The sequence below is a fragment of the Rhineura floridana genome, chromosome 9 (assembly GCF_030035675.1).
Source record: "Rhineura floridana isolate rRhiFlo1 chromosome 9, rRhiFlo1.hap2, whole genome shotgun sequence".
Taxonomy (NCBI): Eukaryota; Metazoa; Chordata; class Lepidosauria; order Squamata; family Rhineuridae; genus Rhineura; species Rhineura floridana.
In genome coordinates this window covers 3,065,627-3,082,500 of record NC_084488.1, presented here as the reverse complement: position 1 = coordinate 3,082,500, position 16,874 = coordinate 3,065,627, and the positions used below count along the sequence as shown (strand labels likewise).

Here is a 16,874-nt window from a genome sequence, read left to right as displayed (position 1 = left end):
GGACTCAATCAGCAGGGTAGGGGTCATGACAAATGGTAGGGCAACAGTGACAGCACTAGAATGCTATGATATAGCAGCAACACCATTTGGAATAACCTGAGTGAACAAATTACATCAACTCCAGAAAAAAGGGCCTGGGTGGAAGCAGTTAAAGTATTAGTTGTTTTTGGGGAAGTCTAGTTAGCAGCCAAAAGATCCTCCGTGGTGCAGTGTGGTAAGTGGCGGTAACACAGAGTTCGATTCCAATGAAAGGAGGAAGTCGAAAAAGGGCTCGAGGTCCACTCAGCCTTCCATCCATCCGTGGTCGGTAAAATGAGTACCTGCTGGGGGGTAAAGAAAGGCTGGGGAAGGAACTGGCAATCCCACCCCATATATATGGCTTCCCTAGTAAACGTCGCAAGACGTCACCCTAGGAGTCGGAAACGACTCGCACTATAAGTGCAGGGACATCTTTACCTTTAGTCAGCAGCCATAGTTATCTTCACTTGCGCTGCATTAACACTGCTAACACTAGCACATTTATTCATTTATATTAATCTATAATCTATTTTTCCTCAAAGAGGCATCCAAAAAAGGCAATAAAACCAAGGTAACCATAAAAAGATGAGAGCAACAAACAAAACAGGAGCAAGATAAACAGCCGACACTAGCAGCCTCAAACATTCCACTTTTCTAACATAACACTAACAGTTCGCTCTGCTGCAAAGGAGCCCCGGCCCCTCCCCTGAGCCCGTCCCCTTAAACGGATGATAGCCATCTATAATTGTGTTGCCTTGAACGACGCCACGCGCTGTTGATCTGAAGCGGTGATACTAAAAGCCTTGACAAGCGAAGGTGGCGAGAACTAACATTCAGCGGCTTCTGTCCCTAGCTGCAGGGTCTACCCTGCGTCAGCATACACCCTAAGCCTGACCCACATATCCGCTGCTGCAGTCTCAAAGATATCAAAGCCAGCGCTGCGCCCCCCACCAGAAATGATCCCTTCTGTCATTAAGAGCGCGGCGGGGCCCACCGGGTCGTTAGAGCTCGCTGAAGGATCCGGCCGCTCGCCTTTTTGCCTGCATCTCCCTGACTGCAGCATGGTCAAAACATGCGTCGGAGGAGCGCAGAGCCGGAAGGATGCTCCGCACTCGGGCGAGAGACAGGGGCGAGGACTCCTTCTGGTTTCCCGTCGCAGCCTTTCTCAGGCAGGGCTTGGTGCATCGTTCTCGAGCACCATATTGCTCACCGTGAAGTTGAGCGACGGCGAGCGCAGCTTTTATGGGGGGGGCGGTGGGGGCGAATAAGTGCTGCAGCAGCTTCCCTCCCTCAAGAAGCAGCCGCAGTATAACGTGACTCCAATGCAGGGGCGATGAGCAAACATCAAGGCGCTTTTCTCAAGGGCTCAAAGAAATATGCCAGCCTGGCGCAGCGACGCAGCCTGGGGACCAAACGTGGCGGGCGGTAACCCTCCCACTGGCCCCCGCTGAAGATTTCTTCCTTCCGCTGATGCTTCTGTTTGCCTACCTGTGTCGGTGCTCATTCTGCGAATCTTCGGCCTTCAGTGAGGGGTGCTGGCTCGGGCTGACGGGGCAGCCATGCCCTGACACCTGTTACACAGCGGGAGAAGCTGAAGCCGAGGCTCTCCTGCAAGGCTGGGAAGCACACGTCGACCTCCGGCGTCCTCCTCCCACCGGTTAGCCTGGCGCTTCAACGCGACTGCCGTTCGAGCTCTCTGGCGCCGGGGGCGGAGCGTGTGGGGAGGCTGCCGGGGCAGGCGGACAGTACCTCCGCCCCTCGGTTTACAGTGGCGCCCACGCTCGCTGTGAGCGCTGCAGCCCGCTAGGGCCGAATGAGCGGCGGGCTTTGGACTTTATGCAACTTGTCACCAGCCCTTCTCTGGAGCCTTGCCAGGCTCGTCACTCGGAGAAGCTGCAGTTGCCGACCCAACGCGACCTCGCATTCTGGGCTGCCCATGTTAAAAACGAAAAGGGCTTTTAACATGATTAAATGTACAATAGTAAAATAATGCCTGAAGCGCAATTTGTGGTGTCCGCATTTGTAGGTCCTGGCATGGGGGAACTTGACAGTAATATTCGGCCAGCCAGATGCACTGAAGGCGTTTTTTTCTTGCAGGTGTGGATACATGATTTGGGATGCCCCAGAACATAGTTTGAGGTCTGCACCCCGGTTCTTTTATTCATATATGTTATGTGCCTTCAAGTCGATTACGACTTATGGCGACCCTATGAATCAGTGACCTCCAGTAGCATCTGTTACAAACCATCCTGTTCAGATCTTGTAAGTTCAGGTCTGTGGCTTCCTTTATGGAATCAATCCACCTCTTGTTTGGCCTTCCTCTTTTTCTACTCCCTTCTGTTTTCCAGGGCTGTGGAGTTGGTACGCCAAACCTTCGACTCTGACTCAGACTCCTCTGTGTTTCTGCTGTCCGACTCCAACTCCTTCATAAATGGCAAGTGTATATTAACTAGTAATAACAAATTTACTGTAGTAAAATGGTAGCACAAGGCATTTCATCACCACCACGTGAATCATCAGGCTAGATTGATAGAGCATAAAATATATTTATTTGATTAAAATTTCTGAACAAGAAAACTTTCCTAAATTCCTATGAAAGTTTTTATTTTGAAGCCAGAGTTGGAGTTGGTACTATTAATCTTCTCTTCTCTTGCTGGAAATATGGGTATGGACCAAAGATTAGATAGGTGCAATCTGTTGAACAAATTTGGCAACAAGTAGCCTGTTGGTAGTGTGCAGCCTTGAGACACTTGTTTGACCCCTGTGGACATTGTTATATTATGGTCATGTTGTCAACCAGCATATGATAATTTCATATTTTAAAATCCATAGCAAACACACATTTGTTCAGAGTTATGTACAGGGGTAGTTCTACTTTGATTTATGAACATGAAGCATGCCATATGGTGGAAATAACCAGCTGTCTTTGAAGACAATGAAAAAACAGATTTGGAAAATAACTGTCATGAGCTATTCATAATGACCCTCGAAGGGACTATGAATGTGACAACTTTTTGTTGTTGTTGTTCTGGAAAACACTGAGAGAGATCCAGTGACAGCTTTAAGGCATTCAGTGCTAACAATCAAGAGAAGCTTGAGAATAACTTTTTAATTTGGGAAGAGTTTCATTTTCACTAGTTCTGGATTATTAGTAGCTTTCTTCTGGTTTTAAACAGTGTTTTAAATTGTTAATTTAATTTTATGGATCATTTGACTAGACTTTTGAGGTCTTACTGTTTTTAATTATGGTATTTTTTTGAAATTTTTTATTTTTTGAGATGTTTTATATTTTCATGTGAGCAGCCTTAGAAGAGCTTTTTGCCTTGAAAGATGGCATATAAATATTTAAAAGAAAATAAACAAAATAATTCTGGAGCTTTCAAACTGTTCACAGCAGCTGTTTAAAAGGAAAGAGTGTCCACTGGATGTGCTATTTTTTCTCAAGTCTCCCTTGAAACAGCACTTGGATCAAAATCTGTCACCACCTACTTGGATTACCTTGGATAATGGTGGTAATAAACCATACATGAATCTAAGGTGTAGCCATCCAGGATTGCGAGGGGAGGGTGGTTGGGTTGTAGACTCCTTACTTTTTTGCCAGTCATCATGAAATGGGAGCATGTTAGCCACTGAGAGAGTCCTTGTCCTTTTGTGCTGCCTGAAGTCAATCAGTGTGAAAGGAGGAGAGTCAGCCACAGTCTCCCCTTTCATGCTGATTGACTTTTAGAGATGTCTGTTGTAGTGGAGTGTGGACTCGGAGATGACACCAAGGGCAAGGCAGACGAGGAAAAGTGGAAAGGGTGTGTGGCTGTGAGGGGGCATGGCTGTCAGTATCATGAAGGGACCATGCATTTTTAAATTTGCTACTACACTTCTGGTTCCCACATTCTCACTAGGTCTGTTAGTTGTTCCTTTCCCTCTTCTGTCTTCATGGCAGGGGGATAATATGTTGAAATTCAGTGTCGAATTATTATTAAATGCTATTTAATGTTATTTTAAAAAATGCTGGCAGCCCTATTTCAGTCTTCTACTCACGACAGTATGCCTTTGCTTTATAAGCCCATTCACATTGGCTGCCTTCATACACCACAAACCCACAGTGCATCTGTTAACTTTTCCCTCCTCAAAGTTAAAACAGGATAATTTGATAATTTGTTCCATCTAACAAACAATATTTTCCAGAAACCTGCAGTTAAAGATTTGGCTGATTAGTTTAGATCAATATCTGAAATTCAACTGGCCTCTCTTGGTCCATTTTGTTCTGTGCCACACTCCCCCAGATGCCCTCCTTTGATTGTTCATTGCCTTCTGCCAGGGGTACCTTCCTATGCTTAGATCCTGTGGAAGGCTTTACCCCAGCCTCACCACCACCACCACTACTACTACTTCTATTCTGGCCTTCCTCCCAGAAGGAGCCTAGGGTGGCTTCCCTTGATTCCCTCATGTCTCTGATTTTCATTTCCACTTCCTTCTACTACTCCACTTAATTTGGGAGCCCTTTTTTATTTGATTATCTAGATTTTTCCCCAACTAAAAAAGCTCTGCATCTTGCTCACTGACGGTGCTGGGCTTCACACTCCAGACAGGGTTGCTAGGTTCAGGGCCTGATCCTGATTCTATATCTTTAGGAGGGAGAATTCCACCTTGTGGTTTTCCCCATTACAGAGTTGCAAGAACACCTGCACTTGGCTGACTTTCTCTTCTCCTATACAGGATCAGTCTCAGGCCCTGAGCTTGACCACCCTAACTCCAGATAGGGTGACCACAAAAATGCACTCTTGTGTTCCCACTAGGGGGAGAATTTACACCTCAAACCTGTTTGCTCAAAATCGATAGAGCTTACTTGCAAGTATACTTAGTTATGGCCTGTTAGAATATTAACAGTCTGGACCAGTAGAGATTAATAGAGTCTGCACTGCATATAAAGAACTTGAGGGTTAGGCCGCGTCAGAGATTTGAGGTGGCATGAAGGTGCCAGAATAGGGAACAATGTAGAGCCTGCATTGCCCTTTAAATTAGTTCTTCTGTCTATCTTATTGGCTGAAGCCTCCCATTATTGGCTTGCTGGATGGGATTGCTTTGCTTTGCCTTTCAGGTGAGTGTCTCCATCTCTCTCCTTGGCCCAGGTTTTCATGAAGTACTGGTCTGGTTCTATTTTCTGCATTAGGTTCCAGTAGTATAAATACAAAACATTTAGTCAATGTTTTACTTTGTAATTACGGTCAACCCTAACCCCACTTACCTGGGAGTAAACCCCACTGAATACACTAGGGCTTCCTTTTTTCTGAGTTAGGATTATGATGTGTAAGGCCATAGAAATGAAGAAATAAAAAAGGTTATGACGGGATTAGACTAGAATTTCTCTCTGTGTGAATTAGCTTTATATATGTGTGTGTGTGTGTGTGTGAATTAGCTTTATATACACAAACACATACATAATGCCTGCATGGCTAAAGTCAAGGGGTATTTTTTCTTTTTTTGTAACCCTTGTTTATTTGGTAGTAGAGTCCATTTGTTGCTAGAAAGGAAAGAAAAACAAAAAATGAAACAAACCATTTTTGGTAAATAGTATCAACATTGGTTTTGAAACTAATCTACTCTAACTGTGGTTCCACTTTCCTAATTCCAAAAATATTTATAGATGGAGTCACTTTGGCATTATTTTTTCAATGTTTCTGAAAGGCAAAGATCCTGGTAACATTGATTATATCTGTGATGAGCCAAAGCATGCTCTCCTTGGAGCTCTGATCCTTGATTTGTAGCCAGTAGCTTTTTTGTCTCTGTTGTCACTATAGTAGCATTTGTTAACTAACTATGCCTTTTAACAACAGGCTGCTTCTAATGTCAGTGTTTGCAGACTACAGAGAAAGAGATTCTTCAACATTTACCGTATGCTGTAAGTGGATCTTTGTCTTCATATTTCTTGATAAGCTATTTCTATATTGTGTAGCTATCTCCTGTTAGTACTTGGTGATGGGGATTAAATGCCACCTTTAACAAAGATGTAACTGCAAACCTTTAAATACAATTTAATAAATAGATGTATATGATTACACATGAAAAAGAAACTATTTGCTGTCAAGTGTTTTGCTAAAGGCATTGTGGCTACACTAGTTAACTGCATAGGATCAGGATAATTCTGAGGAACTGCCTTTTTTTTTTAATCCTGAAGGTACTTGCAAATGGAGTGTCTTTTATTTGGTTTGTAAAATATCTACAATATGTGAATCTTTTCAGCTCTAGCCAGGTACTGCCAGCCTCTGCCCAGTAACCTGAAATCAACTCTCATTGACCATAGTAAGCTTGGACTGAATTAGTTTTGAAATTCTTCTAACTTCTGTTGGCATGAATTCAAAACTTTATATCCAGTGCTCATACTACCAGTGGGTAAGCTTAAGCCTAAAATCATGCATTTTGGTGTGAAAATATTAAACTTGGCATGCACACGCACACACACAACACACACATGGACCCATGCTAAACATTTTAAAAATATGGCTTCTGCTGAGCAATGTCCCCTTGTTGTCAGAAGACTGGCAAATACATATTTCTGTCCTTAAAATGTTTTGCTTATCCTAAGTATATAACTTAAATCAATGTTTCTCAAACACTGGGCCTTGGGCCTCTTTCAGTGCCACACAGGGTTGCCAGGTTCAGGGCCTGAGACTGATCCTGTATCTTTAGGAGAAGAGAAAGTCAGCCAAGTGCAGGTGTTCTCACAGGCCCAGCCTCCAAGAGGTCTGTATCTTTAAAAGTTGTGCAGGGGGGAGGGAGAATTCCACCTTGTGTTTTTTCCCATTTCAGGGTTGCAAGAACACCTGCACTTGGCTGACTTTCTCTTCTCCTAAAGATACAGGATCAGTCTCAGGCCCTGAACCTGGCGGCCGTCGTGCCACAGGCTGTCCAGTGCCTTGTCACTTGCTCCCTAGCCATAGTGTATGTAGCTTTCTTGTTGAACCAATGTCAGTACCAGCAGCTCCGTGCATGCTGAGTAAAAGTGAGCAGATCAACAGAGAAATTTGAAGGGGGGGGGAGAGAAAGTGTCCCTGCTGTGAGGAGAAAGTGTCAGAGGAGGAATCTGAAGGAAATTGGAAAGTGAAATAAAAGCGTAGTATTTATTATTATTGTTGATGATGATGATTACTAAACCGGGAATAGAAAGGAAGGGTATAAGAGAGGAAACCTGTTATAATGTCCTGGCCTACCCTGTTGGAATCAGACTGCTGCCCTGGGCTCCTGCTGGGAGGAAGGGCAGGATATAAATCAAATAATCATCATCATTGTTGTGCTTTTCTCCGTTCCACTTAGTGTGAAATTTAATACAGGCTTCTGCATCATTACAAGAGATTACTAGGCATGGCTACTCAAGCAAAGATGTTGTTGCAGCAACTTGACATGCCCCCTTGAGGGCACTTAAATAGGCATGGGGCGGGCTCACTACTTGTGTGGAAATGGTAGGACTGGGCAAGCAAGCGGGTGCAACCACTGGCGTGTCCTTGGCCAGGAGGGAGCAGACACATTGGCCAGTTCCTCCCCAGTCTCCTCCTCTGGTCTTGCTGCTTGTTCCTCCTCAACAGCCTCCAGTGGCTTGCGGGTGGGGCTGTCGCTGACCAGACTACTGCAGTCTTCTCTGGTTTCACCCCCTTCCCTCTGCAGACCACTAGGGCCCTCCCCAGGAACCTAGTCTTCCTCCTCCTCATTCTTATTTTTCCAGGAGTTCTCTATGGGGCCCACGACATACAGAAGTAGGGTTGCCAGGTCTCCGGTTTTCTGCCAGAGACTCCAGCAAAAGGGGGCCGTCTCCGGCCTCCGGCTATACTTCAATTTAAAAGGTGGATCTCCGGCTTTTTATTGGCCCCCTCAGCCACGCATGCGTGATTGACACACGCATACGTTTGGCTGTGGCTGGCCGCTTTCCCGCCCTCTTTCAGTCAGGCAGTCGCAGGCAGTCGCAGGCAGGGACTAGAGACGAGGAGGACTGAGCGCCGCCGCCCCTGCAGGGACCCCCAGCAGCAGCCCCTGCCCGCTCCCGCCACCCACAGAAGTACAGGTGAGGGTGATGGGTGGAGGCGAGCGGTGGCAGTGGAGGCCAGGCTGGGCCGGCTACTTCTTAGCCCCGGTCCGGAGCCAGTTCCCCTGGGGCTCAGCAGTCTCTGGCTAGGGGAAAGGACAGCCGGCCGCTTCACCCCTCCTGCTGTGGGTGCCTCTGGGTGACAGCAGCCGCGATGGGGCTCAGCAGACTCTGGCTGGGGGGGCCTATCGCGGCCGCTGCCGCCCAGCGGCACCCACAGCAGGAGGGGTGAAGCCACCGGCCGTCCTTTCCTGAGCAGGGGAACCGGCTCCAGGGCTAAGAAGGAGCCGGCCCTGGCCGGCCTCCACTCCTGCTGAGGCTGCCTGGCCGCGTGGGCCCCGTCTCCTAGCAACCGCTGCCGAGACAGGGCCCACACGGCCTAGCAGCCTCAGCAGGAGCCATGGAGGGCAGGCCGGGCTGGCTCCTTCTTAGCCCTGGAGCTCCTGCTCCGGAAAGGATGGCCGACGGCTTCACCCCTCCTCCCTCTGGCTGGGGGGGCCCATCGCGGCCGCTGCCGCCCAGCAGCGCCCACAGCAGGAGGGGTGAAGCCGCCGGCCGTCCTTTCCTGAGCAGGGGAACCAGTTCCGGGGCTAAGAAGGAGCCAGCCCTGGCCAGCCTCCACTCCTGCTGAGGCTGCCCGGCCGCGTGGGCCCCGTCTCCTAGCAACCGCTGCCGAGACAGGGCCCACACGGCCTAGCAGCCTCAGCAGGAGCCGTGGAGGGCAGGCCGGGCCAGCTCCTTCTTAGCTCCGGAGCTCCTGCTCTGGAAAGGACGGCCGGCGGCTTCACCCATCCTCCCTCTGGCTGGGGGGGCCCATCCCAAGAATGTACCAAAAAGCATATAAAATCTGTATTTTACTGAAAGTGTCGGGAAAAAATGGCATATTTTAGGCTAAAAATGCATGCATACACCAATTAGTATTTGATGTAAAGCATTTAGAAGTTTCTTATGATTAAGCAGTACACAAATGTCATTAAATGAACAATGCCCACAATAAGGTAATAAATAAGGCAAAATGCCCACAACATGCCTATTTAAAAAAATACAAAAATGAAATGCATTCTGTGCATTAAAAAAATCACAAATTTATATGGAAACAGGACAAAAAATATTTAGGAATGAAGGTATGTGAAACTGGCTTAGGCCAGAAATAGACTGATCTAGCCATCCTTCATAAAGGGCAAAGTGTTTGGATCTTTTTAGTGTACAAAAAAGTCAACTAAGTGTGTATGTGCAAGGGAGGGGGGCATAATAAAGATTATGCATGATGTGGGGAAGTTCATTTCCCTCTCTCACAGTACTAGAACTTCAGACATTCAATGAAATTAACTAGCAGAACTTCAGGACAGACAGAAGAAAATCTTGAATAAACATATTCTTTAAAAAGAAAAGACCTCCACACATCTTCATACCAACCCTGTGAGGTAGGCTAGGCTGAGAGCTTCATGGCCCAGCAGGGATTTGATCCTGGGGTGTTCCAACCTCACTGAATCTCATATAGAGTGGTTAACTGGTTAGTGCGCGGGGTGGGTGTGTTCTTGTCCAGATACATTAGCCCTCCTTAGACCGGGGCTTAATCTGAGTCAGTGCTCAACCCCTAAACCACTTTTCCATGACAGTGCTCAGCTATGGCAGTAGTGAAGCAAAGTACCTCTGAGGGTGTGCAGAGTGCATTTCTTTTGCTGCTAAGTGATTATAGCCACCCTCAGCCATACATTAAGAACTAGGCCAAAGGGCATCCTGGTCAGAGGGTATAAGCTTTCCAACATGCTCAAAACCTTGGCGCCTCTCGTTATAGAAATAAAACCCACTGTGCTTGAACATAAACAGTCCTTTTTAAAACAGGAGGTGGCTTGAGAGAGAGATTTCGCTTGCTGTGGTGTGGGCACACACATGCACACTTCTTTCTTCCTACTGTCACTTCTGACAGAGCTGGCAGTAGGTGAACATAAAGCCAAAAGCAAGCTGGACACCCTTCTTTTCATTCTTTCTCTCACCCTCTTTTCTTTATCACCTCTCATTTGTCTGTCCTTCCCTAATAAAGGCCATGTCAAGTTACTGAACTGTAGAGAACTGCTAAGGATACACAACACCTTTTGCAAAACTGAGTTTATTATGGAAACCTGATTCTTAGCTGATCTTTTGCCACTGGTCCTTGAACTCATTGGAGCCGGTGAATGTCACCTGGCAATTTACAGTGTGGCAGAGATTGCCTCCTTGCATCCAACTACAGAGCCAGAAACTTCAGCAAAGCACCCAAGAGATTCATCCCAATCTACTTTCTGCCCACTTGGTCCTGCCCTGTAGCTAGCGTGGGGCAAATGGGTGCACTGCCCTCCCCTAGAGCTGTGTTTTTCTCCCCACCCCCACCCCATTTTTTTTTAAAAAAATGTGTTTTTAATTTGTGACATGACAGTCTCCATTTAAATAATGACAGCTTGTTTTAAGAACAGGAGCAATTTAAGAATAGGACCCTCTGAAAAATTCAGTGAATAAGGTAGAGCGAGTGCACAACAAAAGCTTCATCTAGAAGAGCCCCCCAAACTATGCTCATTCAAGACTTTTCCCTGACTGAGGGTGGATTTTTCATTATCACAATCACCCTATAATTAAGGGATCCAGAAAAAAAGCTTATATAGTAACATGGCCATTGAGGAATTAAATATTAGAACTTTGTATTATGGATTGAGAGCCAGTATGGTGTAGTGGTTAGAGTATTGGACTAAAACCTGGGAGACCAGGGTTCGAATCCCCACACAGCCATGAAGCTCCCTGGGTGACCTTGGGCCAGTCACTGCCTCTCAGACTCAGAGGAAGGCAATAGTAAACCACCTCTGTCTGAATACTGCTTACCATGAAGACCCTATCTGGGACCAACTTGAAGGCAGTCCATTTCCATTTTGCATCACCCTAAGCTTGTGAGAAAGAATGACCTTGTCACTTCAGATGGACCTAGGAACACCCTATTTTAGGTAAGATTTCTATTTTAATCTCCAGAGATTTTTTTTTGAATGGCATGCTCCAAGCAACTGTGGTTGATACAATGTATCATGCTTAATGACATCACTAGGGCCCGCCCCATGATGTCACTAGGGCCCGCCCAGTGACATCACTAGGGCCCGCCCAGTGACATCACTAGGGCCCGCCCCCATTTTCTCAGGTTTTTGGATGGCTCTGACCTGGCAACCCTATACAGGAGGAAGGAGTGAATGTAAAAGGACCAGGTAGGAAGTATGAAAGAGATTGGTGGTGTTCGGTGGGGAGTGGGGAAACAAAGTAGAAGTTGAGCATGAAAGAAGAATGAAATTACAGAAGAGGAATAAAAAATTCTTTCAAAGACATGTAGTAATGGGAAGGGAAAATATATTATGCCTAAAATGGGGAGGCTGGACCCAGAAAACCTTAATAACTATAGGCCGGTAGCAAATGTTCCATTCCTGGGCAAGGTCCTTGAATGAGTGGTGGCAGGCCAGCTCCAGACACTCTTGGATGAGACCGATTATCTGGATCCATTTCAGTCAGGTTTCAGGCCTGGTTTTGGCACAAAAGCAGCCTTGGTCGCCCTGTATGATGACCTCTGTCAGGAGAGAGACAGGGGGGAGTATGACTCTGTTGATTCTCCTTGATCTCTCAGCGGCTTTCGATACCATCGACCATGGTATCCTTCTAGGGAGACTAGCCGAGTTGGGAGTGGGAGGTACAGCATTGCAGTGGTTCCGCTCCTACTTGGTGGGTCGCCTCCAGAAAGTGGTGCTTGGGAAACATTGCTCGGCACCCTGGACTCTCCAGTATGGGGTTCCGCAGGGGACAGTTCTGTCCCCCATGCTGTTCAACATCTACATGAAACCTTTGGGTGTGGTCATTTGGAGCTTTGGAGTGCGTTGCCATCAGTATGCTGATGACACGCAGCTCTATTTTTCCTTTTCATCTTCTTCAGGTGAGGCTGTCAATGTGCTGAACTGGTGCCTGGCTGCAACAATGGACTGGATGAGGGCTAGTAAACTGAGGCTCAATCCAGACAAGACTGAGATGCTGCTAGTGGGTGGTTCTTTTGACCAGATGGTGGATGTCCAACCTGTCCTGGATGGGGTTGCACTCCCCTTGAATGAGCAGGTCCATAGCTTGGGGGTTTTCCTAGAACCTTCTCTGTCACTTGAGGCTCAGGTAGCCTTGCTGGCATGGAGTGCCTTCTACCAACTTCGGTTGGTGACCCAACTACGTCCCTATCTGGACAGGGATAACCTGGCTTCAGTTGTCCATGCTCTGGTAACCTCCAAATTAGATTACTGCAATGCACTCTACGTGGGGCTGCCTTTGAAGACGGTTCGGAAACTGCAGCTTGTGCAAAATGCAGCAGCCAGATTGGTACAGGGACCAGACAGTCTGAACATAATAAACCGATTCTGGCCCGCTTGTATTGGCTGCCTGTATGTTTCCGAGCTCAATTCAAGGTGCTGGTTTTGACCTATAAAGCCTTACACGGCTTGGGACCACAATACCTGATGGAACGCCTCTCCCAATACGAACCCACCCATACACTACGTTCAAGATCAAAGGCCCTCCTCCAGGTGCCTACTCGGAGGGAATCTTGGAGTCTGGCAACAAGGGAGAGGGCCTTCCCAGTGGTGGACCCCAAATTATGGAATGATCTTCTTGGCAAGGTGTGCCTGGCGCCAACACTGTTATCTTTTTGGCGCCAGGTCAAGACTTTCCTCTTCTCCCAGGCATTTTAGCGTGTTTTTTAAATTGTTTTAATTTTTTTAATTGTGTTTTAAATTGTTTTTAAAAGATGTATATTTAGATGTGTATATTTGTTTTAATGTTTTTAGTTAACTGTAAACCGCTCAGAGAGCTTCAGCTATGGGGCGGTATATAAATAAATAAATAAATAAATAATACCTCCAGAGTAAATGTCTGTATTTAGCCTGAGTACAGCTGAGCTATGGAACTTCTTACTACAAGGAAAATGCTGTGGCAATGAATTTAGCAATTTCCAAAGACTGATTAGATATTAATGGAAAATGATGTCAGTAATTGCTGGGTGATTATGCCAAACATGGTCTCAATCGACAACCATTTTGTGACTGGTGGGCCTCAGTAATATTCAGCTGTCTCAAGTGGGCCCTGGGGTAGGAAGTGTGCAAACCCATTTAAATGAAACAAATTTCAGTGATACAGCTGGAGTATAACAGTTATGTATGTTGCCACATGCATGATTGATGAGATGTGTTGGTCCCAATCCTCACCCTGAACAGTACATGTTAATACGTGCTTAGGAACACATATTCTGTGGTTCGGGGAGTCTCCAGTAATCATTCTTGGCTTGCAGGGCCTCTCCCATTTCACATTGCTACCACAGCCTAATAAAGAATGCCATCCCTCTCCTCTCCTCTCTTCACCAGCTTGTGTTCTCCCCAGTGTCCCCTCTTAATCTTCCTCCCATGTGCTGGCCACACTTAGAAAAAAACCTGAAGCAACTTATTGAGGAACCAGAACCCAGCAAAGGTGAGTTTTTCTCATGGACAACTTATTATGCTTCGTTGCAGTGTGGTGCAGTGGTTAGAGTGTTGAACTAGAATCTGAGAGGCCAAGGTTCCAGTCTCCAGTCAGCCATGAAGCTCTCTGGGTGACCTTTGGCCAGCGACTGTCTCTCAGGTCATTGGGAGGATAAAATGGGATAGAAGAGAAGCATGTATGTCACCTTGACTTTCTGGGGGGAAAGGTGGAATTTAAATGTGTTAGTGTAATAAAAAATAATAATAAGCTATAACAATTGCACTGATTCCCCTGATTCCAGAATGTGCACATTCTGTCGCTATCCTAAAGCTTTCCACAACTCTAGATAAGGCAGCAATTTCAACACCTGAACCCAGACCAGCTGATTTGTAATGGACCTACTGCTGTTTTCTTTGGCTTTCCTCATACTCATGGTGGAGGACAAATTCCTGATCATGCTTGATGGAATCCATATTGAAATTGCTTCAGTCAAGTGTTTGGGCAACTGCCTTCTGTACTGCTGGCATAACTCCAAGCTGAATAGCTGGTTTCTTGATTAAAGCTGGACATCTACTAGGACCAGGCATGCCCAGTAAACCACAGCAATTGCTGTCTTCATCCCACAGCATCATGCACAGACAGAGTAAACTTGCGTCAAACAGAGAAGACCTTTTGAACTTCACAGCTTGATGTGTAAAAATGACTGGTCAGTTGTTCTTGAACTGGACTTTTTCATTTTGCAGCCAGTAGAATTGATTCAGAAAGGAAACTTCATGATATCAGGGGGCTTGTCCATATTTCAGGATTATTTAGCTATTAATCCACTTTTTCCCTATTTGAATTAGGCCAGTGTGGTCCACACCATTGTGTACTTGAATCTGCATATCAGTTTTTGCCATTCACAGACATTCCTTTTTGTGTTCCTCCTTTTTAATTTGTTGATTCCATTGTACTGATTAAGTACTGACTGGGCATGCACACAGATAGCTGCCTGCACAACCTTAAAAAAGAAATCCTCACCCAGGAAGTGTGCAAAAGCACACAGTCAAGCAATTGTAAATTTGTTTGTGATTATTTCTGGTCTTGTGCAAATCTGAAGGATCAAAAGAAATGTATATATGGCTATGCTCCTGGAAAACAAATGAAAACAATTGTATTAAAGCAATATATCTGATGTAGACATTTTAATGCAGTTTGCTTAGGCAGTCTTCTGGTTTTGTGCAAATCTGAAGGATCAAAAGAAAAAGATTATATATAAGGCTATGCTCTATTTAGGAGCCACCAGAAATAGTTACTAGCACTGCCAGAAAAGAAATGAAAGCATGGAAGAAGTCGTGGGCGTGGAAAGGGGAGTATCAGAAAGTAATGATTGATCCATCCACCCCAGAACACTGATACAAATAGTCTGTGACCCTGAGTGGAACTGTTTGGATTTTTCCCAGTTGATTGGATTATTCCTGTATTGGGTAAACCAACATTTATAGAAGAAAATTATTGAGAGTGGTGAAATTTGAGGGTAATGTCATGTGGACTACACAAATTGGCTGCAAACATACAGGAACAAACCCTTGAATCTCTTACGCAGCTAATTCCATGAATGTTTAGTTGTGCTTACCTCAGTGGTGATTTTCAGTTCATAGGAGGAATGGTGTGGTGTTTACTGTGGGGCACAGGCACATCAAACTGCATACCGAGTTTTAATCTGGATTGTTTGTGGCACACTATGGCACTAGATCAGGCCCGTGAACAGGTCAACACTTTAGTGAAAAGAGATGGATGTGCAGTGGGGCTGACAGAGAAGAACATAAGAAGAGCCTGCTGGATCAGGCCAGTGGCCCATCTAGTCCAGCATCCTGTTCTCACAGTGGCCAACCAGGTGCCTGGGGGAAGCCCGCAAGCAGGACCCGAGTGCAAGAACACTCTCCCCTCCTGAGGCTTCCGGCAACTGGTTTTCAGAAGCATGCTGCCTCTAACTAGGGTGGCACAGCACAGCCATCACGGCTAGTAGCCATTGATAGCCCTGTCCTCCATGAATTTGTCTAATCTTCTTTTAAAGCCATCCAAGCTGGTGGCCATTACTGCATCTTGTGGGAGCAAATTCCATAGTTTAACTATGCACTGAGTAAAGAAGTACTTCCTTTTGTCTGTCCTGAATCTTCCAACATTCAGCTTCTTTGAATGTCCACGAGTTCTAGTATTATGAGAGAGGGAGAAGAACTTTTCTCTATCCACTTTCTCAATGCCATGCATAATTTTATACACTTCTATCATGTCTCCTCTGACCCGCCTTTTCTCTAAACTAAAAAGCCCCAAATGCTGCAACCTTTCCTCGTAAGGGAGTCGCTCCATCCCCTTGATCATTCTGGTTGCCCTCTTCTGAACCTTTTCCAACTGTATAATATCCTTTTTGAGATGAGGAGACCAGAACTGTACACAGTATTCCAAATGCGGCCGCACCATAGATTTATACAATGGCATTATGATATCGGCTGTTTTATTTTCAATACCTTTCCTAATTATCGCTAGCATGGAATTTGCCTTTTTCACAGCTGCCGCACACTGGGTCGACATTTTCATCGTGCTGTCCACTACAACCCCGAGGTCTCTCTCCTGGTCGGTCACCGCCAGTTCAGACCCCATGAGCGTATATGTGAAATTAAGATTTTTTGCTCCAATATGCATAATTTTACACTTGTTTATATTGAATTGCATTTGCCATTTTTCCGCCCATTCACTCAGTTTGGAGAGGTCTTTTTGGAGCTCTTCACAATCCCTTTTTGTTTTAACAACCCTGAACAATTTAGTGTCGTCAGCAAACTTGGCCACTTCACTGCTCACTCCTAATTCTAGGTCATTAATGAACAAGTTGAAAAGTACAGGTCCCAATACCGATCCTTGAGGGACTCCACTTTCTACAGCCCTCCATTGGGAGAACTGTCCGTTGATTCCTACTCTCTGCTTTCTGCTTCTTAACCAATTCCTTATCCACAAGAGGACCTCTCCTCTTATTCCATGACTGCTAAGCTTCCTCAGAAGTCTTTGGTGAGGTACCTTGTCAAACGCTTTTTGAAAGTCTAAGTACACTATGTCCACTGGATCACCTCTATCTATATGCTTGTTGACACTCTCAAAGAATTCTAATAGGTTACTGAGACAGGACTTTCCCTTGCAGAAGCCATGCTGGCTCTGCTTCAGCAAGGCTTGTTCTTCAGAGCTTGGAGAAGTTACTTTTTTGAACTACAACTCCCATCAGCCCAATCCAGTGGCCATGCTGGCTGGGAGTGATGGG

General features: G+C 45.8%; 2 protein-coding genes across 11 annotated transcripts in view; one reads left to right on the top strand and one right to left on the bottom strand.

The window, feature by feature from the left end:
• ABLIM2 (actin binding LIM protein family member 2) overlaps positions 1 to 1,832 on the bottom strand; it is a 128,851-nt gene extending 127,019 nt beyond the window's left edge. For 6 of the 7 annotated variants that reach the window (XM_061585011.1, XM_061585004.1, XM_061585005.1 and 3 more), the window contains exon 1: positions 1,507 to 1,831. In XM_061585011.1, the coding sequence (XP_061440995.1) occupies positions 1,507 to 1,522 (16 nt within the window). In that variant the 5' untranslated portion in view covers positions 1,523 to 1,831. Of the gene's footprint in view, positions 1 to 1,506 lie in introns of all 7 variants that reach the window. The other variant, XM_061585003.1, reaches the window with a different exon arrangement.
• Positions 1,833 to 5,020: 3,188 nt separating this feature from the next.
• SH3TC1 (SH3 domain and tetratricopeptide repeats 1) overlaps positions 5,021 to 16,874 on the top strand; it is a 75,638-nt gene continuing 63,784 nt past the window's right edge. For 2 of the 4 annotated variants that reach the window (XM_061583931.1, XM_061583935.1), the window contains exons 1-2: positions 5,021 to 5,113; positions 5,850 to 5,914. The gene's annotated coding sequence lies outside the window, so the exon portion shown is untranslated. Of the gene's footprint in view, positions 5,114 to 5,138; positions 5,156 to 5,849; positions 5,915 to 13,491; positions 13,595 to 16,874 lie in introns of those variants that run through there. The other 2 variants (XM_061583933.1, XM_061583934.1) reach the window with 2 other exon arrangements.